The sequence below is a fragment of the Propithecus coquereli genome, unplaced genomic scaffold (genome assembly GCF_000956105.1).
Source record: "Propithecus coquereli isolate 6110/MARCELLA unplaced genomic scaffold, Pcoq_1.0 Scaffold280, whole genome shotgun sequence".
Taxonomy (NCBI): domain Eukaryota; kingdom Metazoa; phylum Chordata; class Mammalia; order Primates; family Indriidae; genus Propithecus; species Propithecus coquereli.
In genome coordinates this window covers 3385877-3408734 of record NW_012148397.1, presented here as the reverse complement: position 1 = coordinate 3408734, position 22858 = coordinate 3385877, and the positions used below count along the sequence as shown (strand labels likewise).

The 22858-nt window shown below is 44.2% G+C and overlaps 1 protein-coding gene across 2 annotated transcripts in view; it reads right to left on the bottom strand.

Moving 5' to 3' along the window:
• The window catches only part of CDH13 (cadherin 13), a 977229-nt gene that overhangs the window by 207275 nt on the left and 747096 nt on the right, over positions 1 to 22858 (bottom strand). For both annotated transcript variants that reach the window (XM_012648205.1, XM_012648204.1), the window contains exon 6: positions 14332 to 14510. In XM_012648205.1, the coding sequence (XP_012503659.1) occupies positions 14332 to 14510 (179 nt within the window). The remainder of the gene's footprint in view (positions 1 to 14331; positions 14511 to 22858) is intronic.

Sequence of the window (22858 nt, the reverse complement as noted above, 5' to 3'; positions counted from 1 at the left end):
ATTCACAGTAGAACTGGATTCCCCAGAAATGACCCCTTTCCCCATGAAGTGGCCTCCCAGAGAGATCAAGTGACTCCACATCTCTGAGAAGGTACAGAGGAGCTTTCCTACTCCCTTCACTCTGACCAGCCCTAAGCTACACCCAGAGTAAGAGGTTAAAGCCCCGGAAGACAGAGACCTCTTCCCTACCCTCCCTTTGACTTTCTATTCCTGCGTGGCCTGCTGTCCTGTCTTGTCTGGAACAATTTCAAATCCTGTTTGCTGTGAGTGGGACAGCAAACCATTATGACAGCTTCTTTGGGCTCCCGGTGACCTGGGCGTGAATTCCACTTCTAGCCATTGATTGTGTGAACTTAGAAAAGTCAAGGCCCCCTCTGACTCTCAGCTTCCTCCTGGCTATGGTGGGAATAACAACATCGTGTCATGGAATGTTGAAGGGATGGGAATGCTAATGCATTTGCAAGACCCGGCAACAGAGGCTACCTTTAGATAATCACATCCTATCTGCCGCTCACGACCTTCCCTTCTACTTCCCTGATCTCATTAGGCTGGGATGAAAGTTTACCATGAATCTCACCAACCTAACAAGCATTGCTCTCTTTTGGCAGAGTTCACCAACTATGTTCCCTTTGGTGCTTAGATGTTGGCCGGTTCCTATAAATTAATCATCAGTCTGGCTGTGAGGGTCCCGGCTGAGGAATTCACGTGGATTTCCACGGGCCTCTCGAGGTTAGGAGCAAAGCCCTCCTGAGTCAGTGTTTGTTCTCTGGTGGCCTAAGGTGGAGGTGAGCCTAACTGTCTTTCGTCATAGGCTGACACCTGCTGGGCATGGTTAGAACTGGGAAAAGAATTCTTGCATCTTCTGGGTGTAGCAAGCAGAATAAACAGATCTGGGGGCCAGATTTTTAAAAACTCAAAGCAGAGACAAGGGTACCTAAGTTCACATCCAAGTCCAGAGTTCGAGGAGGAACAGAATCATGTTTCCTCTCTGTGTCCTTTGTATGAGGGCGAGGGGCAAAGACACAGGCCACTGGGTGACTGAAATCAGGTGTCAGAGCTCCCGGATGCTGCTCATTCTCTCCTTCCCCTCCCCCTCCTCATTTTTACAGATAAGGAAGATTTTAGAGCAGAAAATTTTGTTGCTTTGAAGCAGACTTTTTTAAAACAAATTACATTGACATGTCACCATGAGACTTATTTAGCAGGACACTAATTGCTTGCTTGTATGAATATATTTCCTATTTAAAAACACCACTATAAACAAATGTTATTTAAAAAAAATTCTTTGAAGCCACTATTCTTGTCACCCAGCAGAGACCAGGTAATCTCATTATCTGCTCTAACACTGCTGCTGTCAGGGCCTGAGCCTCTGTCTGGACAGCCTGTGGAGGATGAGGCTGTTATCTCTCGCCTGCCCCCATGTCAGCCTCTGAGGTGGGGGAGAGGGTCCCATCTTTCCAGAGCCCCAAAATGCTAAGTCCAGGCCATAAACATCTGGCTCACTTTCTACTTCCACAGCAAAAGAAATTGTCATCAAAGCCACAACTGGCCCCCGCCGCCTGTCCAGGAGTAGGGACATTTGACAGGTTGGATGCTTTCTGATGGCATTAACCCTTTTCTTTATCTTTAACAGGAAATTTGCTGTGTTCTGGGCTCAAGAAATCCCTCCAAAATACTTCGTGCACAACAGAACTGTAGAAGAGAAGAACTAAGGGTTAGGTTGGAACCTCCATTTTTCCAGCCATGGGTTCCTTTGTGGAGGGACCTGAGACTGGGTGTGCTGCGGGCTCTTCTCCAGTGCCCTGTGTCCAGCGAAGGGGGCAGACAGCTGAGGATCCAGATCTAGCCGGTCCACTCACCAAGCCATGCCCTTGGCACGGGGCTGCATCCACTCAGAGGGACGGGCATCTGTTCCAATTGTACAAAAGTGGTCTGTGGGCGAGAGGCCGCCTGATCCTTCCTCCCATCCCCACTGCACCCTAGGGAAAAGGTTCGAGGTATCTGACTGGGGAGTGTGGCATCTCCTTGGCTGGGTCTCTCCCTCCTTTTCCTCTTCTCGTCTTCCTCCTCCTTTTCTCCCTCCCTGCCCTCTCCTGCTGGATGGAGGGTTCCTGGGGTAGCTCTCTTGGGGGGGTTCCCACCCTATCCATGACTGGGGGAGGGTAATCTCTAATTCAGGTGTAAAGTATTAGCAGGTTTATTTGGCCACAGACTCAAGACTCTCCTCTTCAGTCAGCTTCACTGGCAATAAAGTCTACAGTTTGGTCTCCAGTTGTCCTGTATTTTTTAGGGGATTCTAATTTGAGAGGGGAAGAAAGGGTTCTATTCACCAATTCCTAGCACCCCAGCACTGCAGCATTTACCTGATTGGATCAAGGCCTCACTTTATGCCCTTTGCTTAACTGGTGATGTGACCATTCTCAACAACATATAACGTGCGGACCCACAGGACGCACAGACCCACACTTCCTGTGCAGACTTTGTACGGCTGGGTTTACAGGACTGAAGCAGAACCAACAGGCTCCACTGTGCCCTTTGTGAGAGGAACGTTCATGTGTCCTTTCACCAACTCGGGCAGATTGGTTGGGTACGACGGCAGCCACCCAGCCTTCCAGAGGGGCTCTGGGCTGTCAATAGACAGGCCTGAGAAACATCCGTCAAGTGGATGCCACCTCTGGTTAGAACACACCTGTGTCATCGCAAGTCTTGTCATTATGTTATTACTGTGACATCAACTACTATTGGTTGAGAGCTTTCAATGTGCCAAAACCTGACGTGCTTTACACATCGTATCTTTTAAGCCTCCAAATCCTGCAAAGCAGGTTGTATCGGTTTTCTATTGCTGCTGTAACAAATTACCAATGCTTGGTGACTTTAAGACAACTTGGATTTACTACTTATGAGGGCCCTGCGATTACATTGGGCCCAACTGGATAACTCAGAATAATGTTTGAATCTCAATATCCTTGACTTAGTCACATCAGCAAAGTCCTATTTTCCCTATAAGGCAACGTATTTATGAGTTCTGGGTTTGAGGATGAGGACTTCTTTGGAGGGCCATATTCTCTCTTCTACACAGGTCTTATTATGCATTCCATTTTACAGGCAAAGAAACTGAGGCTCAGACAGGTTAGGCCACTTGCCCAAGGCCACACAGCTAATAGGACGCAGAGCTCAGATTCCTTCTCACAGCTCTAGAATTTCTGTGCCCACGCTCAGAACCACAGTACTGCATGTGCCTTCTAATGGGAGAGCTGAGGGAAACTGAGTCAAGCTTCCTAAATGTGCAAAAAGTCTCAGAACAAACAACACTGGAATCCCTGAAATAAGTTTTGTAAAATGTAAGTTGTCCTTTAGACATCTGTCAAGATTTTTTCCATTAATATGGCCCATGCTTTCCTTTAGCAGCCCGAGAGAGTAGATAGACCAGAGGCTTTGGGGTCACATCCAGATCCCTGGCTCTCCAGCATGTCACTCGGGCAAGGCACACCAGGCCCTGGGAACTTGGAGACCCCGGGAGGAAACAGGCATGGCAATGCCAGCCTGATAGAGCTTCTGTGAGTATTATGGGCCCAATTCAATGCTGGGCTGAAAAAATGGGTGCTGTAATTACGCGTACTGTGCTATCCAACGCTGAGTATGACGTACCCTCCCACGTATGTCAGATATTCCAGCACCAGCAAGAAGCACGGATGGAGAAGCCTCTCAACCCTTGCCTATCTCAGAATGCCAGAGCCCAGGGAGACAGAAAACAAGAATTTAGGACCCTGGGAGTCTTCCAAGAAGAAAAATCAGTCCACAAAACAATTCAGAAGACACAGAGAGAAAATATCTAAAGGAATTTAATTTTGGTTCCCACTTTTAAGGTCTATAAACAGAGATGCCATTCATTGAATTTCAACAGTCATTTCTCCAGCTGTTCTTTGCAAAGGTCAGAACAATTTTATTTCCCATGGCTGTCTTAAAAACACAGAAACACACAACCACAATCTGTCTATTAAGCTGCCCACTGGAATTTGGGAAAGGAAAGGTAAGCAGTTGGTCAGTGTGTGTTCGTGACAATCGTGTGTAGCAGAGGAAAGCCACCGCCGTGGCCGTGATGCTTAAAGAAACAAGAATGCTTATCATTTCAAGTGGGAATGTTTTGACAAGATTTACCTTAGCACACCTTTAAAAACATTCTTTGCTGATATTTGGAATGCCTCGCCTGTGATCTTGGCAATACTGGCGGAGGTTGCGACGCCTGGTACAACGCCCACTGTTGCGTCAACAGATAAACTGGCTCCTGTAGAAAACAGTCTCTGAACTCAAAGTGATGGCATTGCCACCCCTCGATCCACCATGGTGTGGTAGCCTAGCCTTGAATCCCCTCTCTCAGGACCACAGATACAACTGTTTTTAAAAATGATTAACAGAATTGTGTTTGTATCACAAAAATAACACCTGGTCATTGCACCCAAAACTAGACAATACAGATAACAGCAATAGCTAATGCTTGCCTACTACTCATCTAAGCATGCTCGTATTAATTCATTTAACCTTCACAACAGCCTTTACGAGAGAGGCATCACTATGATTCCCACTGAACAGATGAAGAAACCAAGGCACTGCTCCAACCATTAGGGATTTGTTCTCTATAGTAGGGTAATGGAATTCTCTGGGAGCATCGACAATGATATGGAAGAAGACTATTTAATGACATGCAAATCATAATTATAGCAACAGGTTATTCAAGCTAATAATGTTCCTCCTGTCACAGAGCTGGTAAGAGATGAAGCTGAACTTCAAACTCAAGCAACTTGGATCAGAAGACTGTCATCTTAGACATTGCTCTGTAGGAAAACTGAGATCACCTGTAGCCCTAAAATGACCACTCCTAAAATATGACACAAATTCGTTTACACTTTGGACCATAATGACATACATATATATACCCACACAAAAAAGTATCACAGTTTATGTATTAATAATATTTTGCAAACCACCTGTTAACACATTGTGGACATCTTTCCATACCATTAAATATTCTTTACTACATCATTTTACATGATTTAATGGAATTCCAATGTGGGAATATAGCATAATTTATTAAACAAGTCCCTAGTGGTTGGACATTTAGTTTGGCTCTTTAAACCAAGATCCAACAAAAACCCATGTTTGCCAGATCTTTGCACGCATATTTGATTATGTGGAATTTCTGGCTCCAACAACATTAGGGAGAACTATTTTAAAGTCATTTGATTATTATTGCCAAAATACTCAACAAATGAGTTGTAGTGATTTGTGCTTCCACCTTAGGGCAGGAGAGCCCTCTTCAAACCAAGCTATAGAAGCCGTCTGGGCTCAGTGACCTGGAAAAGACCACCTGGCCCATAGGATGGAGGGCACTGAAGCCCACAGCCTGATCAGAACAAAAGTTGCATCAAAACTTCACTGTTTTGTTTTTCTGTGTTGAAAAGAAGGTTCGACTCTAGTTCTTCTCTCAGGTTATCACTCCAATACATATCAATAGCATTGATTCATATAGTAGGAGAAAAAAATGCATATTGCTTTGGAGATGGACTGATATGGGTTTAAATCTCAATGACATTGAGGTAGGTCTCCATCTGTATAACTAGGGCTATTTTACTGCCCTCATTAGATTGCTACCAAGATTAATTAAATCCAACATAAAGTACTTATTCTAGTGACTGACAAGACACATGGTGACTTGTGGTGACAATGTCATTTTGGTTTCTTTATTACTGTGGCCCCCTCTCACGATCAGGCATGACAGAGAGGACATTGAGAGGTCTGAGAAGCCTTCAGGGAAATGTACCAAGCCTGGTTCAGGGTGTCTCTTTTTGTCTTCAAATGACTCTAGAAAAATCTCAGTTTTCCCTCAGCAACTCCTTTGGAGCCTGTAGAGACAGGGTATGAGCCCACGTCCTCTGGTTTTCCTCATTTTTTGCATGCTGGTATGATCAATTCCATCTGGGTTCAAAACTCAGATCAAGGGAGAGCCCCTCATCTGGGAAGTCTTTGTCCCCACCTCTGGGTATCTTTGCACCCTCTTCATGCTCTTGGGGCCCTGATGTAACAAAAACGGCCATTCCAAGATGGTTGGATGTAATATTTAGTCCATGGCTAGACAGCACTTTCTCTTTTACTAGTTTTAGCTTGACTTAGTTTTTTAAATTACTGTAACCAAATTGTGAGGTTAGATTTCATTATCAAGTGTCTGAGGGTATCTGTTTCATAACCATGGAGGAAACAGACTATGTTGCCAAAGAAGCAGAATCACACCCATTGCCCATGACCTACTTCCTGTCCCTATAATTGCACTTCAAGGCGGTGATGAATAAGTGTGATTTAATATTTTGAGAGTAGACTGCTGATACAGGCACAGGAAGACATGCAATACAATAATCAATACCTGAAACTGCTGCAGTTCAGCTGTTTTGACAATGATCTAATTGACTGGAGTTGGCCAACTATGGCTGGTGGGCCAAATCCAGCCTGCTGTCTGTGTTCTGATGGATCATGGGCTAAAAAAATGATTTTTACATTTTTTAATGGTTATATTTTAAATGGTTATGTAAGTACCTACATAACATCCTCAATTTTGCCTGTTGGTCCATAAAGCCTAAAAGATTTACTACCTGATCTTTAAAGAAAAAGTCTGCTAACCTCTAGTCTAATAGGGATGATCCTATAACTTGAAGTCCCTTTCATTGTTGAATGTGACATCATAGTGCCACACGTCCAATAAAGTTGACTATGCCTTTTAGAACCTAAATGTGTTCTGTTAAGTAATATGATCAATAAACTCTTATTCTACAGAAAGGCATAGCATAGGAGATGTTCCTTAAAACAAAAATGAAAGAAATGTGGATCCCAGGCATTTTGAGATGTCATGAAGTCTTGAAATGGTCTATTGCTGGTTTGCCTTAATTTAAATGTTGTAGCTTTTGGTCACCTCCCCCCTCCCCCCACACTGCTGCACAGTGGACACACACAACAGCTGTTGCAAGAACCCAGGTCCTGGCTGCACACTGAGAACATTAAAAGTAAATATGACATAGTTACTTTTCAAAGACTCTAAACCAACTTTTCTTTCCTTAAATGGTGGTCATTCTCAATATGGCAGGAACAAAGCTTTTTCCTATTTTTCTCTGCCAGTTTGAAGCCAGAACTGAACTAGGAATTCTTTCTAAATTGGAGGGTACTTCTCCAACCACTAACAGGGATGGCGTTTAGAACAATGTTACTTGAAGTTCGATAGCTAGAAATCTGCTGATAAAGCAAAACCTGCACTAACATACTAATCATAGCTCTTGGCTGATAAAAGGAAATAAACAGCTCTCTAAAAGAACTCTCCCTGAAAAATTCTTTAGCTTTTCAGGGTACTTCGCATACAATAAGATGGAGAAATTTAAAATGACAAAAAACAGAAGTACTCTAAATTCATCATCACCCTACATTTGAAATTATTTTTTACCATATAAAAAGAAAAAAAAAAGAAAAAGGAGAAAGCTTAGAGAAGTAAACATTTGTTAAATCCACAAAGATGAATCTCTCTTAATGACATAGTTAAGTGTCTTTGATTCAACATGTGTAAAGTAACTACTGATTGTCTAAGATTTTAAGAGGCACAAGAACAGAAGAAAGAAAATACCTGTAGGCTGTTGTTTACTAATCTACTTAACAAGCTGGAAATTTAGATTCAAGTGGTAACTCCTCATCTCTCTAGAAATCTCTGAGCATCAACTTATCAGTCACTGAGCATCTCAAGTCTGCCTCCGAAATGCCTGTACTTTGCCGCTGACCATCTCTCTTTTAGCTTAATGAGCCTCCTCTCCAAGTCACAGGTCTGCAAACGCTGTGTGTAACGGAGCTGTGTTTAATGTTTAAATAATGCGTGGTGGTTTCCAATTTATAGTAGGATGTATCTATAATCCTTAGAATGACATTAGAAGCCCTTTGTAATCTTGTTCCAACTCCCTGCCCTTTGCTGGCATCTCTCTATACCATACCTTCAATAATTGAGTCTTCGCATAGCACGCAAGTGTGTCATGCCTTTGCCTATGTCGTTGCTGTCCCCAGGATACCCTTCCTTCACGTTTCCACTCGCCCATCAGGGCTCAGTCCAGACAGCACATCTTTGTGTGTGTTGCTGCTGACACGTCTGCTCTGCTCCCATAGCAGGAAGCTCCATCTTTGCAGCCCTGATATCCAGCACTGTACCACAGATTCAGCAGACATTTGTAGGTACTCAATACTTATTTGTCAACCTTCACCCCTGAATTTTTGGGCTGGGTTACCTTAGTGTTTCCCTGAACTTAAAGAGCCTGCCGTATTCTCTGCCGTGTAGGCAGAGCATAAATCTACTTTCTGTAGGAGAAAGAAATGCCATTTTGTTCTGCTTCTTCAATCTCATTGTCAGTCATGAAAATAACTAACATCAACTGATATTTACAGATTGCTTATGGATAAGTTAAGCATTGTGCTAGTATTTGACACATCTTACTTAATCTTCCCAACAAGCTTTTGAGATGGGGACTGTGATTATCCTCATTGTGTCAGATGAAGAAACTGAGGCTTAGAGAGGATACGTGATGTGCCCAAGGTCTCAATGCTGATAAAAAACAGAAGTAGGCTGTGCCCTTGGCCCATGCCTCTTAGGCCAGGTTTCAGCTAACCAGAGGCCCTGTTCGGCAACTAGACACAGTCCTAGCTTGAAAAGATTGGTGGGCCACCCTTGGAGAGATGTGGGACGTGTTTAGGATGGTCAGTGGAGTCCTGAGATGCATCAAGGTCTTCTAGAATTTATCCAGAGTGGAGGAGTGAATGACGTCCCGAGGTAAGACCCTACCTTCCCTACCTCTATCCCCACTGCCATCAGCAGGAGCCTGCACACCTGTAGCTGAATTTCAGCGTCCAGGGCTTTGAATCCTGCCTTCCAAACATCCTGTTCTATTTGCTGACATAACAGAGCAAGTGCAATTCGCACAGGGCGGCTCACTGTCTGTGTTTCATTTGCAAGGATAATGCATTATTTTAACAAAAATAAGACAATTTATTTATATCTACTTCCCCCCCTATTTTCTCAGCAGCAAGTGATACAAAAAATGGAGGAAATTATGTCAACAAAAATATTTATGAGTAAATAGCTCACATAAATGGTGAGGATTCTACTATCTAAATAATTCTGTTTCCACCCACCAAAACAAAGGAAGAGAATGTTCCTGATGGCATGATTGAATTGTAATTACTGCCAATGTTTTAAACATGATGATAATGAGAAAAATATTAGCATTAGATCAGAGCTGCCTAAAAACATTTATTTTCCTAAAAGTATGACTACTACCTATATCTTTCATTTAAGGCATTGAGGGAAATGTTAGCCATAATTATTATTATTATGATTTTAGGCAGCTTGACTTGATATTGTCATTTTCACAGATTTCTGAAGTATGTGACAATATTTTAACGTGGATCATTTTGAGCAAACACATGGTTCTCTTTCAGCTTGCAGCTACGCATCCACACTCATCGACCACTTTGCATAGGATGTTCCACCTAACAATCTTCCGTTTTCTTCTCTGACATATTTGAGGATTCCTGAATATCTCATAGCAAATAAATGCACATAAACCAGTCCTTATGTGACACCGGGGAAAGAAAGGAATTTTCTCAGTTTTCACATGTGGCCTAAAAATTTGGACATTATAAAGTTTCAGAAAATCCTTTACCAGCTGAAAATAGAAAATAAATTACATTCACAGTCCTAATATCTTTTATTGTATGTACATTTTCACGAGCAGGATATCATTTTCCTTCGATTATCTGCAAAATAATACATGATAAAAACAAATTCAAACAAGGATAGAAAAGTGCTCAGCTCAAACTCCTTAAAAAGACTAACGATACTTTCACAAGGCACATGTTAAGATTGCTTTTTAAGGGTCTGTCCCGAAGACTGTTTCTATTTAAAAACAACAACAACAACAACAACAACAACAACAAAAGCCTGACCATTAGCTACTCTGAGCAGTTGCAAATTGTGGCTGTGTTCAGAAGAGTTGGCAGATTTCAGCTGATGAATTTCAGTCTACAGCCAAGATGATCAACTAAATAAACCATTTCACAAATGCGAGGGACTTTATCTGATTTTATTTTGTAGCGCGGCCAGACATAGCTTAAAAACATAGAAAGAGATGCCAGGATGGAGGGACTAAGTATGGCTATAGAAAAGAATAAAACAGTGCCCCCGTGAACCCAATTTCATTTAGTGGGATATATAGCTCTTATTTTCTCTGAACATTTCCTCAGTTAAGCAAGAAGCACAGATCCTCACGCCCATCCTAGTCACCAAGTAGACCAAGGCACTGTTTCTCAGAGCCAAGTGCGGTTCCTGCGCAAGGTAAGCGTAAGTGATCATTGGATACTTACACAGGGTAAGGCTAAGCTCTCAGCTAAAATAAAATAACTTCCTCTGTTTACATATCCATGCTCGAATGTGGATCCTGCAGTTCTGAGATCAGACAAACTTAAGGAACACAGGTCACTCACCCACCTATTCACTCACCCACCCAGCAAATCTCTACCGAGTGTCTGTTACTTGTCTGGCACTGTATTTGGCAATGAGAACGCAGAGACAGGATAAAGGTCCAAGGTTCCTTTCTCCAGGAAGTGTACGTCCTGGCAGGGTTTCAGCAAGAGTGAATGGATGAGCTTGTAATGGAAAATGTACCATGTTTGTAAGGGAAACGTGATGCCCATTAACACTGAGCTATGACACGGAAGGGCACGGATGATGTGGAAGATCACTTCACCTGCTCCCACAGCTCAGCTGTGAATCTTCTCTTCCTCACATCCTTCCTGTCTTTCATCTCTCGACAAATATTTTTTGAGCATCTCTCATGTGCTAAGGACTGGGAATATGTCACAGAACAAGCCAGAGACAACTCTTTCCTCCTGACGCTTGGAGCGTGAAAAGGAGCGGATCAGATGAGGACGCCTGCCTCGGTTGGCCCAGGTGATTCAGAAGAAAGGACAACAGCCAGAGTGGTAACATAATAAAGCTCATTTCTCCATGGCAGTACTGGACGATCCTCATTCACAAGCTTTACTGCAAAGTAAACAAGTGAAAGGCAGGAAAGGTGAATAAATGGGCAGGTTCAAAGAAAATGCCCAGTGCCTGCCACCTGCTCAGATGTCTAATATCATTTCTGTCTGTGCCTTGAGTAAACACCTCCTGCTAGGGGTCCTCCTTGGGAGATGTACTTATATAAAAGGAAATGCAGTACAGTGAAAATACAAAGGAAGAATTGACATTGCATCAACTGAGCTCATGTCAACCAGCAGGCTCCCGGAGGCTCCACTCCCAACAAGCCAGGAGATGTCTGCTTTGTCCCCTCATTCAGGTGGAACCGGAGCAAAGTGTTTGCCCCATCACTGCAGCCACCAGCTTCGAAGGAGTCCCTGATTTATTTGCTTACACTCACCATGTTCAGTGCTCAAACACACTATTTGAGATACATGAATGAAGACAGGGTAACCAAACTTAAAATTGATGTGAATTATATAAAAGTTTTTAGGGTCCCAAATAGAATTTTTTTTTTTTGAGACAGAGTCTCACTCTGTCACCTGGGCTAGAGTGCCATAGCATCAGCCTAGCTCACAGCAACCTCAAATTCCAGGGTTCAAGCGATTCTCCTGCCTCGGCCTCCCAAGTCGCTGGGGTTACAGGAGCATGCCACCACGCCCGGCTGCTGAGTCTCGGTGAGACGGAAACATCTCAAACCCTGGGAGAGACCACTGGCTGCAAGTGCTGTCCCTTTAAAGACAAGGAACAGGGAGTCACGTTTTACCTCCTCAGCAAACACGCTGAAGAGCTCACCACAGCACTAGCAAACAGATGAGGCTCGCCTAACTTTAGGGACATTTCTTTCCTTTGCATTGCACCGATGTTGCCTGAATCAGCACTGAACTCTGGAAACCCTCACAGAAAAGTGACACTCTTCATTCATTTTCATTGATTTTCCAATTTCAGTTAAATTGCGTTTATCTTTTTTTTTTTTTTGAAGGAGGGCTGTTTATATATTGCGGCTTAACTCACATAATTATATGCTTATTGCAAGTTAACAAAAGCTCAAGTGGAAAGATCATGAGCTGGAAACATATTTGTCCTCAAATTAAACTTAAAAAGTGGAATAATACACTAAGCTGAGATGGAGAAATCGCTGTGTTTCATCTTTGCTCTGTAAGAACGTGCAAGAACCTTTGGGAGCATTTAGGGTCATGGGAAAGCCGGTGCGCAAGCGAGAGCCCGCGTGTGTGCGCACAAGCATGCTGAGTGAGGAATAAAGAGTTGGAAAGTCATTACTTGCCTCCAAAGAAGAAGAAAATACATCAGTTGTAAAAATAGAGAGGATTAGAGAATGGGAGACAAAATGAAGGGAATGAACTCAATATTTTTTTTACTTCTCTATTTCTTAACTAGAAACAATTACATTTTCCAAATGACAATCCCAGTTTCAACGTAAATTTCTTTTCTCCCTTCCAATAATTTCCTGTTTCTAGCTGCTTCCCACCCCTCAAGTAAAAAGTCTTAGGGTCATTTCCAACTCAGTTTTGCCTTTCCTCCTCTGTGCCAACAAACACACGATTAGGAATTTTCGGAGTGCTCACGCCGTGCTGGGCAGTGGGACACAAACATGCATGGGATCACAGTCTGTTCTCAAGAAATTTACAGTCAAGGCTAACGTTGCCCAGTAGAACTTTCCGTGAGGATGGAAATGTTCTATGTCTGCACTGACTAGTACAGAAGCGCGCAGCCTCATGTCACTACTGGGCACTTGAAATGTTGCTAATGTGACCGAGAAACTGACTTACACATTTTAATTTCAAATAATACATAAATACAAATTTAAATAACCACATATGACTTGTCATTACTATATTGGACAATTCAGGTCTAGACCAACAGAAAGGGAATATTCTTTAGAGACAAATGACAACTTAAAGTAACACATGGCAAGTGCCATACGATGGCTACAGGTAAGGGTGGTCAGAGATCAAAGGAAGGACAAGACAGTGGGAAACTGAGGTGGGTGAGGACGGCTTCTTAGAGGGGGTTGATCTAACCCAGAATCTTGTGAGAAGCTACAACATATAAAAGCAGAGAAAGGAGAGGAAAAGACCCATTGATTTATTTAATCAAAAATACTGAGGGGCAAATGCAGAGAGCCCATGAGGGAAACCCAACATTTAGTATGGAGCAGACGGTGCTTGCAGAAGGTCAAAGGTGACTCTGCAGTGCCATGTCTGTGGAGCAATGTCAGGAACAGAGAATTCCAGAACAGGAGAGATTTGGGGTGGATGGAGGGGGTGACGGATGGATGGGAATCCACAAGTTGGCTTATGCTGTGTTTGGAGGGCCAAGGGGGTACTTAAGGTAGCTTACGGTGAGCTACAAGGTGGACCGTGAACTCAGGAAAGGGCAGGGCCAGAGGGGCACATTTAGAAGGGGACATAAACAGGGGAGGAGCACATGTCCCATCTAAATGGGACAGCTGACACCCGGATCTATGTAATGTCACATCTCACGGGACTGACTGTGCATGTGTGGAAACTGGGCCCAAAGGTTCCAGAATCTCTGGTTTTTAAAAAATTCTGCAAACAGGATTTTTTTTTTTTTTTTAGAAATTTGAAATCTAAATATTTTGATATAGCAATTAATTATAAAAGCGTTAAAATACCATGGGCAAAACCAAAGAGCAGGCGTGTGGACTGTCATCCATGGGTCACCTGTTTGTGACACATGGCCTAGAAGATGGAGGAGATTTCACGGAGAGAGCCTAAGGGACGAGAACAGAGACTGAGGAAGAGAGAGGTTCCAGGGGACACAGTGACGCCTGCAGCAAAGGGGTGGAAAAAGAAAAGAAGTAGGCAAAGCCACTTGACCCTGCGACAAGGAGAGCCTCGGTGATCCTGGACACAGTCCCCTTCCTTCCCTCCCCACTCCCCTCCCTCCGGGCAGAAAGGCGGGGGCTGGAGCAGAGTCCAGCACTACTACGGCCTAAAGAATAGGGGTTGGAGAGGAAACAGAGGCATCGCGTTGAACGAATGCAAACGGTTCCAAGTGATTTGGCCTTTTGCAGTGTGTGTTTTCCTGGGTCGCACTATCTCATTTCCGTTTATAGATTTTCCCTGCCCAACCACGTATACACACCGCATTTCCGCCTGCACAATAGAAAGCACTGTTGACTGAAGCCCCATGTCTTCCCTTGTGTGAAATCCACATTCTATTCTCATGAAAAAGAGAATGTATTCCTTTCAGCTCACCTCCCGGTCCAGCAGTGCAGGTGACACAACGGTGACAATGTCTCCTTTCTCAGGATCGATGTAGAACATGTTGGGAGACGGCTTGTCAGGTGTCTGCTGACGGATATTATACCGCAGGAGGGCATTATCGGTGGCTGGGTCGTCCGCATCAATGGCTGTCATCCGCATCACTGTGGTCCCTACGGGGGCAGGACAGAGGACAGGAAATGGTTACCGTGGGGGCAGCGACAGTCAGAGCCTCTTCCCCACCCGGGCAACAGCAATGGAGGAATGTGACAATCACTTTCCAAATTAAAAAAGAAAAGTATTTCCTGAGCTTTGCTATATTTTAGCTTTCCCTCCCCACTCCATCACATGAAAAGACCTGAAATAAAGAAAAAAATCTTTGCTGTTCAACAGAGCGACTGCCTAATTTTCCCTTCTGCTGATGTGCTGTTTATTTTCATGGGCTTTCGTTGCACTGTGGATGTGGCCCTGTGACGATGACCTTCATTTTAAAAGCTCTTACTGAATGCCTACTACGTGTGCCTGGGCGGGGCGCTGGGGAAATAGAGGTGCAAAAAGACACATGCCCTGGCGTGCAGGAGTTCAGAGATCAGTAGGAGAGAGAGCCTATCAGGAGGGCAAAATGATAAACCGTATCAGGCACATCGAGAGTGGGCATCACGAACACAGAGGAGAACCACCTCCCCCAGCCTGGGGTTCGGAGAAAGGCTGCTGATGTGGTCACCCAGGGGCGAGGAGATGTGAACGTGAGGGAGAAGGGACCCCGAAGGGAAAAGATATTCCAGGTACAGGGAAACGGGAGTAAATGCTGTCTGAGCACTACTATGTAGCAGCCACGTTATTTTAGGCACTTTGGACATAAAGACGAGGGTAACAGGGTGGGTTTTTTCCCCAGACAAGCAGGACCTAATTCTGTAACAAGCGTGTGGACTATTTGATTATATCAAGGATGGATAAAGGTGTCAGATAATGGGTCTTACACACGGCCAATACAAAGGGGAACTGGCATAGCCTTTCAAGGACAATTGGGTAGCAAATAGTAAAAACACCACATCCACCTTCTTGGTATCTACTTTCGAGAAACACTCGCACATGTCAGCAAAGGGTTTATGCAAGAAACTTCACAGCAGGGTTACCCATAATGGTGAAAAATTTGGAAACAACCTAGCTGTCCAACAACGGGGGAATTGCTAAAATGATATATCCCCACACTGTGAAATATTTTGCAGCAGTTTAAAAAAGGTTGTATATCTAATATGCTCTAACATAGAAAACTCTCTAAGATATATTATTAAGTAGAAGAGTCAAGTTGTGGAATGGAATGTTATCCATCGGATGATATCATTTTTGTGATCTTGCTTGTATACAGAAAATTCCACAATACTTTATATTTTGCAGGTACAGTTCATGTTCATAAATGTATAGAAAAAGGTCCATAAAGGTGAATTCACTCTGCAGAGGGTGGTTAAATCTCGGGAAGGAGAGAGGGGATTGGGATTTGGGATGGTCATCAGGGAATAAATTGGCCTAATTTATGACGTTTTGGTTATTTTTTATAAGGTGAATGTATTGCTTTTGCACTTAAAATTTAATTTAAAAAGAACATAATTATAAGTTCCAATAAAAGCATGGTTTAGGGCAAAATCAGGCAAATTTGCCTGCTGGTCTTGATGACTGACAATAGCAACTGTATCGCTATCATATTTGGTTTAGGGTGACCTGCCTAACCATAATTTTTTTATCACAGTTTACTCTTCTGTGAATATGGGGCCCCATCTTCCAATTTTGAACTCTTCTGAACTCTCAAAGTGTGACTTAACTGACAAAAGACCAAAGCACTAGACCCACAGTTTCTAGCAGGACTATTCACCACAGAAAATGCTGAAGCCTAAAGGAAACAGAATTGATCTGGTTCACCCGCCGTCCCAGCGTTCCTTTCCCGTACATGACAGTGCCTCTCCAGTTACCAAAGCCAGCTTGTTTTCTCACCACGGGAACCAGATTATCAGCCATCAGGCCTGATTAATCAGGCAAGCAAGGGGGATCTGGCCACCCTAAGGGTTGGATCGTTTGTTGAGTAGTCTCAGTTAATTTCACAATGTTGCCATTCAGCCAGATGCTTCAAAGTGTATTTGCTATCTATTTGCCCTGTGAAACTGTTGCAGGGCGAGCTTCAGGGGTCCAGGGCAAGACTGGAACCTTCTCGGCTGGCGCCGTCGCGCTTGCCTTTGGAAGACAGCAGTGAACAGTACAGCTCTGTTTCCCATTGAGCCATTCCTGTTCTCTACCCAGTGGTCCAGGAAGCCACTCAGTCCATGGGAGCTGCTATGAAACGTGACACCTATTTGCCTTCCTGAGCTAAGCAGACAGACAACTTGAGGACCCCAGTCAGAAATGAGAAGCCGATTTCAGGTCCTGATCTCACCCAGGGACGTGCCATAGTAAGCTCCGTGTGGCCAAAGGCATAGAAGGAGGCCTCAACCCCATCAACTCCACACCAGACAGTGGCAGGTTAAGTATACTTGACCCAGTGCCTCACATTTAGCTAGCGTCTAATGAATGCTTGATTGATTGGATCTGCGCCCTATTTAATCTGCCTTTAATTGAAGTCATAGAGAGTATGAAAATGAAGTCATCATGGCTTGCAACTGACATATGCATTAAAATGATTAGAGGAAGAAAAAAGATCTCTCGGGTTGACGGATCTTCGGTTTTCACCAGGAAATTTATTGAGAATATCTTTGTGTTTACAAATTTGATAACAGGATGTAACAAAAGGTGATGCTGGACAATTCCCAAGGTTACACGGAAGATGCTTTTTATCTTAATGAATTGTTATAGGGAACAATTGAACTTGGCTTTAAGCCATGCCTTTGTCTTAACCCAGACATGAATACATAACTGAATTCACTTCTGAGTAAGTCCCACCTCTGTGGAGCCTGCAGAGGGCCTAAGTCATGTAAGTAGGTTTGCAGCACTGAAGAAAATGACCTGGGGGTGACAGGTCTGGGTTCAAGTCTTTACTAACCGCATGAGCATGGGCACATTGCTCAACTCTCCTTGAGCCTCAATTTCCCCATTTTCTACATGAGGATATTAACACTTTCCTCTTTGGCTGTAGTGAGGATTTAATGGGACGACCTGTTTAAAGAACTAGGTACAGTGCCTGGTACATTAGCTTTCAGAGAAGGATGCCTTCCATTGTCAAACCCTGCCCTGGGTTCTGAGCCAGTCACGGCAGTGCCTGCAATGGCCTCAGACAAAGGAGCTTAGAGATCAGTCAAAGATTCCGGAACCTGGTAGGGCAGGACGAGTCCCGGTGTCCTTCATCCTTGAGGTGTCCTGCTTCCCCCGCTCCCTTTTCCCTTCCACTTTTCCCATAGTCTTAGTGTGCAGACTGGGTTTCTACTACGGAGAACACAACTTTACACCATCACACACATGCATTCTGTGGTCTACACCACTTCTCCATGTGGTACTACTTCCTCTAGAATCAAAGCTTTGTCCTGAATCCCAGTCTATCTGCTGAGCCCAATACCCTGTTTAGCTCTTGCCAACCCCTCCCCTGGAGGCTGCATCATGTTTTACCTACTTCCACATTCTGCAATGGCTGGACACACCTGCTAATAGTGAGGGTTCTACAGTGGCTGCATAAACCTCTTAAGCAAGCATTTCCTAAAGCAGATACAAATCCTAAATCAGATTCCTTGAGTTCTCTAGAGAAACAGATTTGAGAAATATGCAGCAAACATAGCCAAGCAGGTTTCCCACCTGACCCCACACCCTCAGGATTTCTAGTTCCTTTATTGAGCAAACACATAGTGCCAATCTCCAAGAAAGGGTAGAATCTGCAGCATTAGGACCTCTTAGGCCCTCTGCAGGCTCCACAGAGGTGGGACTTACTCGGAAGTAAATTCAGTTATGTATTCATGTCTGGGTTAAGACAAAGGCATGGCTTAAAGCCAGGTTCAATTGTTCCCTATAACAATTCATTAAAATAAAAAGCATCTTCCGTGTAACCTTGGGAATTGTCCAGGATCACCTTTTGTTACACCAACTTTGCTATTGATGGAACCTTTTCATTTAAAGAACACCTTTACATCATGGGCCACATGGTGCTAAACTTGAGCTCTTGGAGGGTACGGACTGTTCTGCTCATCTTTGGAAGCTCAGTATCTGACACGCAGTAGGTCTCCTATCAGTGTTCTTCGAGTTGGATAGCATTCTTGTCATTCACTGTAGCTTTGCCTCATTCCACGCTGACCGGAGCCATCAGTACCTTGTTTACAGAGAAGAGTGAGCAACCAGCCAACTTGCCTTGAGAGTTTTCACAACCATGCGTGCTTCACTACCACCTCTGAGCTTTTCATTCAATGCCCCTTGTTGGAACCGAATTCCATGGTCATACACCAACGCCAGGCCCAGGGCTGATGTGCAGCAGGTAGACACAGGTGCAGCTGTTCCAACTGCCTGTGGGTGGTGCCGATGCCTCACCCCTTGCCCCAGCCCACATACAGGACTCTTAGAAGGACTCATTCATTTCCACCAGCCCAGGCGCTTCCCATCCGCGTTTGCTTCGTGCGTCCCGATGGCAGAGAAAGGATAATTACATGATAGACACACGTTGGGTCCTCCACATAGTACATTTCTGTCCTTTCCCCATCACAATATTCTCCTGAGTGTCAAAATAAATGATAATCACCCTGTCACTCCCTGAGCCAGATGAACTAGCAGTGGCCCCTCCAAAGAAAAATAAAAGTCTGCCAGGATGCTAGTGGCAATTCTCAAGTTGGGTCGTCGTTTTCTTTTGTGGAAGGACACGGCTGCCGGCTTGACAGGCTGATTAACAAGGGTGATTGTTTCCCCCTGTTCACACACACAGCCCCTTCCTCTTGACTGCAGCTCCCTGATTAAAGCAAGTGCAGCCCGGCGTCTTGGCCTTGAAAGCCAGCCTTTGAAGTTTTGCTTTTCTGTGCCTTCAAGCAGTCAGGCCCTTGGGAAGGAGAGTGCACAGCTGACAGCCAGGCTGTGTCCAGCCAGCCTCAAGGATGAGGAGGCTCTGAAACACAGCGACAAAATTATTCTCTTCCTTAAATTCCTGTGACTTCATCCCTAAACGTTTCCTTTGATCAAAAAGTGTCAGGCTTCCTATTCCCATGAGCGAATCATGTATTGAGACACAAATGTTCATATCTATAGCGAGCACTGGATTTTGGATAGTACAGTTAGGGCAACTGCATGCTTTGCAGGGAGAGGTGTAATATTAAAACAAACATGAGCAGAGATGGCAGACGTGACCAAGTGAACTCCTTTGATGCGACAAAATGGCACTTTGTAGTAAAACATCAAAGTTGTGAGAGGAGGTAGTGAGTCCTAATTCCACCCAGAAAATTATTTCTGCTACTGAATTATCTAAGAGATGTGCCTCAAAGGTTACTAGCAGGAGAATGTGCCCATGGATACTTCATGGCATGACCTATTACTTGTGTGTTCACTCCTCGTATCAGAAGAAAAGCCCATAGACCATTAATGCCCCAGTTTATTGAGCCAGGTGAGGTGGACATAGAAGCTGCTGCTATTTCAAATTCTAGCATCTTAGTGTGTATCTGGTTGGAATGATTCTAATTTGAAACTTAATTTCCCTTAAGGACCCTTCATGTCAAAGGGGTTTTGGGCATCCTGGTTCCAAATATCTAGCCAGAGAGTTCTCAATGCAGGGTGACCAACCAGCCCAGCTTACCTGGGACTGAGGGGATTCCAGGACAGTCCTGGGTAAACCAGAATGAGCTGGCCACCCTGCAGGCCAAGTTTTGCTTTCAAATGTAGACACATCTCATGGTCATGACCAGCACAGTGCAGATGTGAGAGCTGTTGCAAAGCTAACTTTAGTGGCCTGAGACACAGGCCACAGCCATTCACTCAGCTGAGTGCACTGGTTGCACCAATGTGGGATTGTTTTCTGACCAAGCCGGTGGACAGGACCCAGTTCCCTCCTAAGAGTCCTCAAGAGTGAAGAGAGAAGCCTAGCTGCACAGACTCAAAGCAGAACGGTACCAGTGGCTGGGCTGACCAGCTCTAAATCCCGGCCTCAACATTTACCAGCTGGGCATCCTTGGGCAGCTAAACCTCAATTTTCTCATTTACGAAACAGCTCCTCCCTCATGGGTTGCTGGAGGCATTGAGTAAATTAATGCAGTGTTCTGCAACCTTTTTTCTTTTCCCATTAACACCTCACCCCAAGAGCATTTTTAGACATTTTTTCCTATTTGATACCCTTCCAACCAGCCACAAAATGTTGATTTCATAGATACACTGTATATCACTTTATGTACTATGGCCCTTTACAGGGTACAAACCATTGTATTATCTAATATTTTTAATCTCTCTCCTAATTTTCTCTCCTTTAGGAGTGATATTACCTCTACTGAGAATGCACAAATTAGTGTATATAAAGGCCAATGCTTGGGTGATGGTAAGTAATGGAGAAAGGTAAGTTGTATTACTACTTTTATTGACCAACACAATTTAGAACTCCGTTCTGGGGGACCCAATGCTGAGCACAACGAGAGGAGGAAAACATCCTGTGGGACCCAACCACTTGGTTCAACTTGTACTAGTTCTGGGACTCACACTCAGGATCTATAGAAGCAGGAATTAACTGAAATCTCATAAAGGAACAATTCCTTTTTTCCCTTAGATGAGCCTAGAAACTTCTGTTGAGCGTACACCTGCGTTAATCAGTTTCCCCGGCTCTTGTCAACATTCCCAAGTAGATAGCAATGATTAGTTGATGAAAGATAGTCAACCAGGCTGACAGGCATCCAGAGGCAGCCCACATTCTGCAGGGCACGAGCTCCTGAAAAGTCACTCATGCAAGCAATCGTAAATAATGTTTTATTTTCCCGTTGGCCTACATTAGCATTTCAGACCTGCTTTATCTTCATTTGAGATGATGTCCAATTGGAAGCCACTCCTCATAATTCAGCTTTATGGCTTTTTTGCTCATCTCCAAAACACTCTCCTGGCTGGTGGGGTGGGTGGAGGAGGTTGGTTGGCTCTCGGTTCTGGGTGTGGAGACTGTTAAAGAAATCTCTGCCCTGATCCTCAGAGGACAAGAGGAGAGAAGTGCAAAGTGGCAGAGAGAAGAGGTGCTGCTGGTCTGATTCTGGGGAGGAGGAAAGAGGGAGAGGTGGCGAAGGCCTAAGGCAAGGCCTGGGAGATTGACTTTGTTTCCCTTGCTCCCTTTGGAGCCCGTTCTCTCTGCTGCCCAGTTATCCAGGGATGGTCACTCCCAGAACAAAGACCCTTCCCACATTTTTCATATGGTGGTTGGGTTGTGCATTCAACCCAGAAAGTTCTTGATAATGTGAGTTTTGATGAAGATGCCAGTGACCTTTGGCCTCTCCTCTGACAGCAGCTTGGTCCCACTGGCCCTGAAGGTGGGGCTCTCTGTGCCCAGAGTGGGGTCCTGGGAACTAGGTCAGGAGGGAGAAGCTCAAACCGCTACCCAATGCCCACATGGGTAAATTACATGAGTAAAATGATCTCAAGATGATGCCTGAGGGGGAAGCTGCCTTTCTGCTCCAAGGAATTACTGTATTTCTGAAGTACAAGTCTGGAGTAGCCAGACCTTTTGATTTTTCAAGCAAAGGTGGGAATTTGGATTTTTGTATAAACTATCAAAATGTTTACATGTCGGACACTAGTTCAAATAGAAAAAATAAAGGATCACTGAGTGGGATTAGGAATGCCAAACAAAACGGGTCATGGCAAACTTTGGTCTGAGGCTCACCAGTTTTCAACTTTTGACTTTGACTATTAGTAGAGCTGATTTTTTTCCCCCAAAGACAGGAACTAAATGTTGTTAGTGAGTACTCTAATGATAGATTCCAACTTTAAAAAAGAGCACGTTCACTGTAAACCTCTTGCCATTCTTCCTTCCACCTCCCTCTTTGGAAAAGGAAAATTCCTCATCTGTCTAAGAACGACCTGGCTCAGAAAGACAGCCCTTCTCTCCGAGTCTCCTGGAAGTCTGGGCTGTAGGCCTTCCCCACTCGATGATCCCCAGGTCTTAGTGTGTACTTCTGTACAGCACCTTCTCAGTTTCTCCCCGTCTTCCCCCATTTAACTGTAAACATCTTGAGGGCAAACACAGCATCTCATTCCCTTACGTGGTCCCAGGACCCAGCAAAGTTGGAGGCACTGGAGACTCAACGTTGTAAATATATGATGCACATTTTATACGTTAACTTATTTGATTCTATAGTAACTCCAGGAGGTATGTCATATTGTTAAGCTCATTATACAGATGAGGGAATGAAGACTGAGAAGGGTGAGGTCAATCTTCCGAAGCCCATACCTCCCATAGCTAGTCAGGACTTGAACTCTACTTTGCTAAAGGGTCTATGGCCCAGACCACAAGCTTACCAGTATCCATTCTTCATTTTTTTACTTAGGAACGCAACCCTGATTTTAGCTGGCTACATTGCTGACTTGCTGGGATGCTAGATGTTCCAACTTC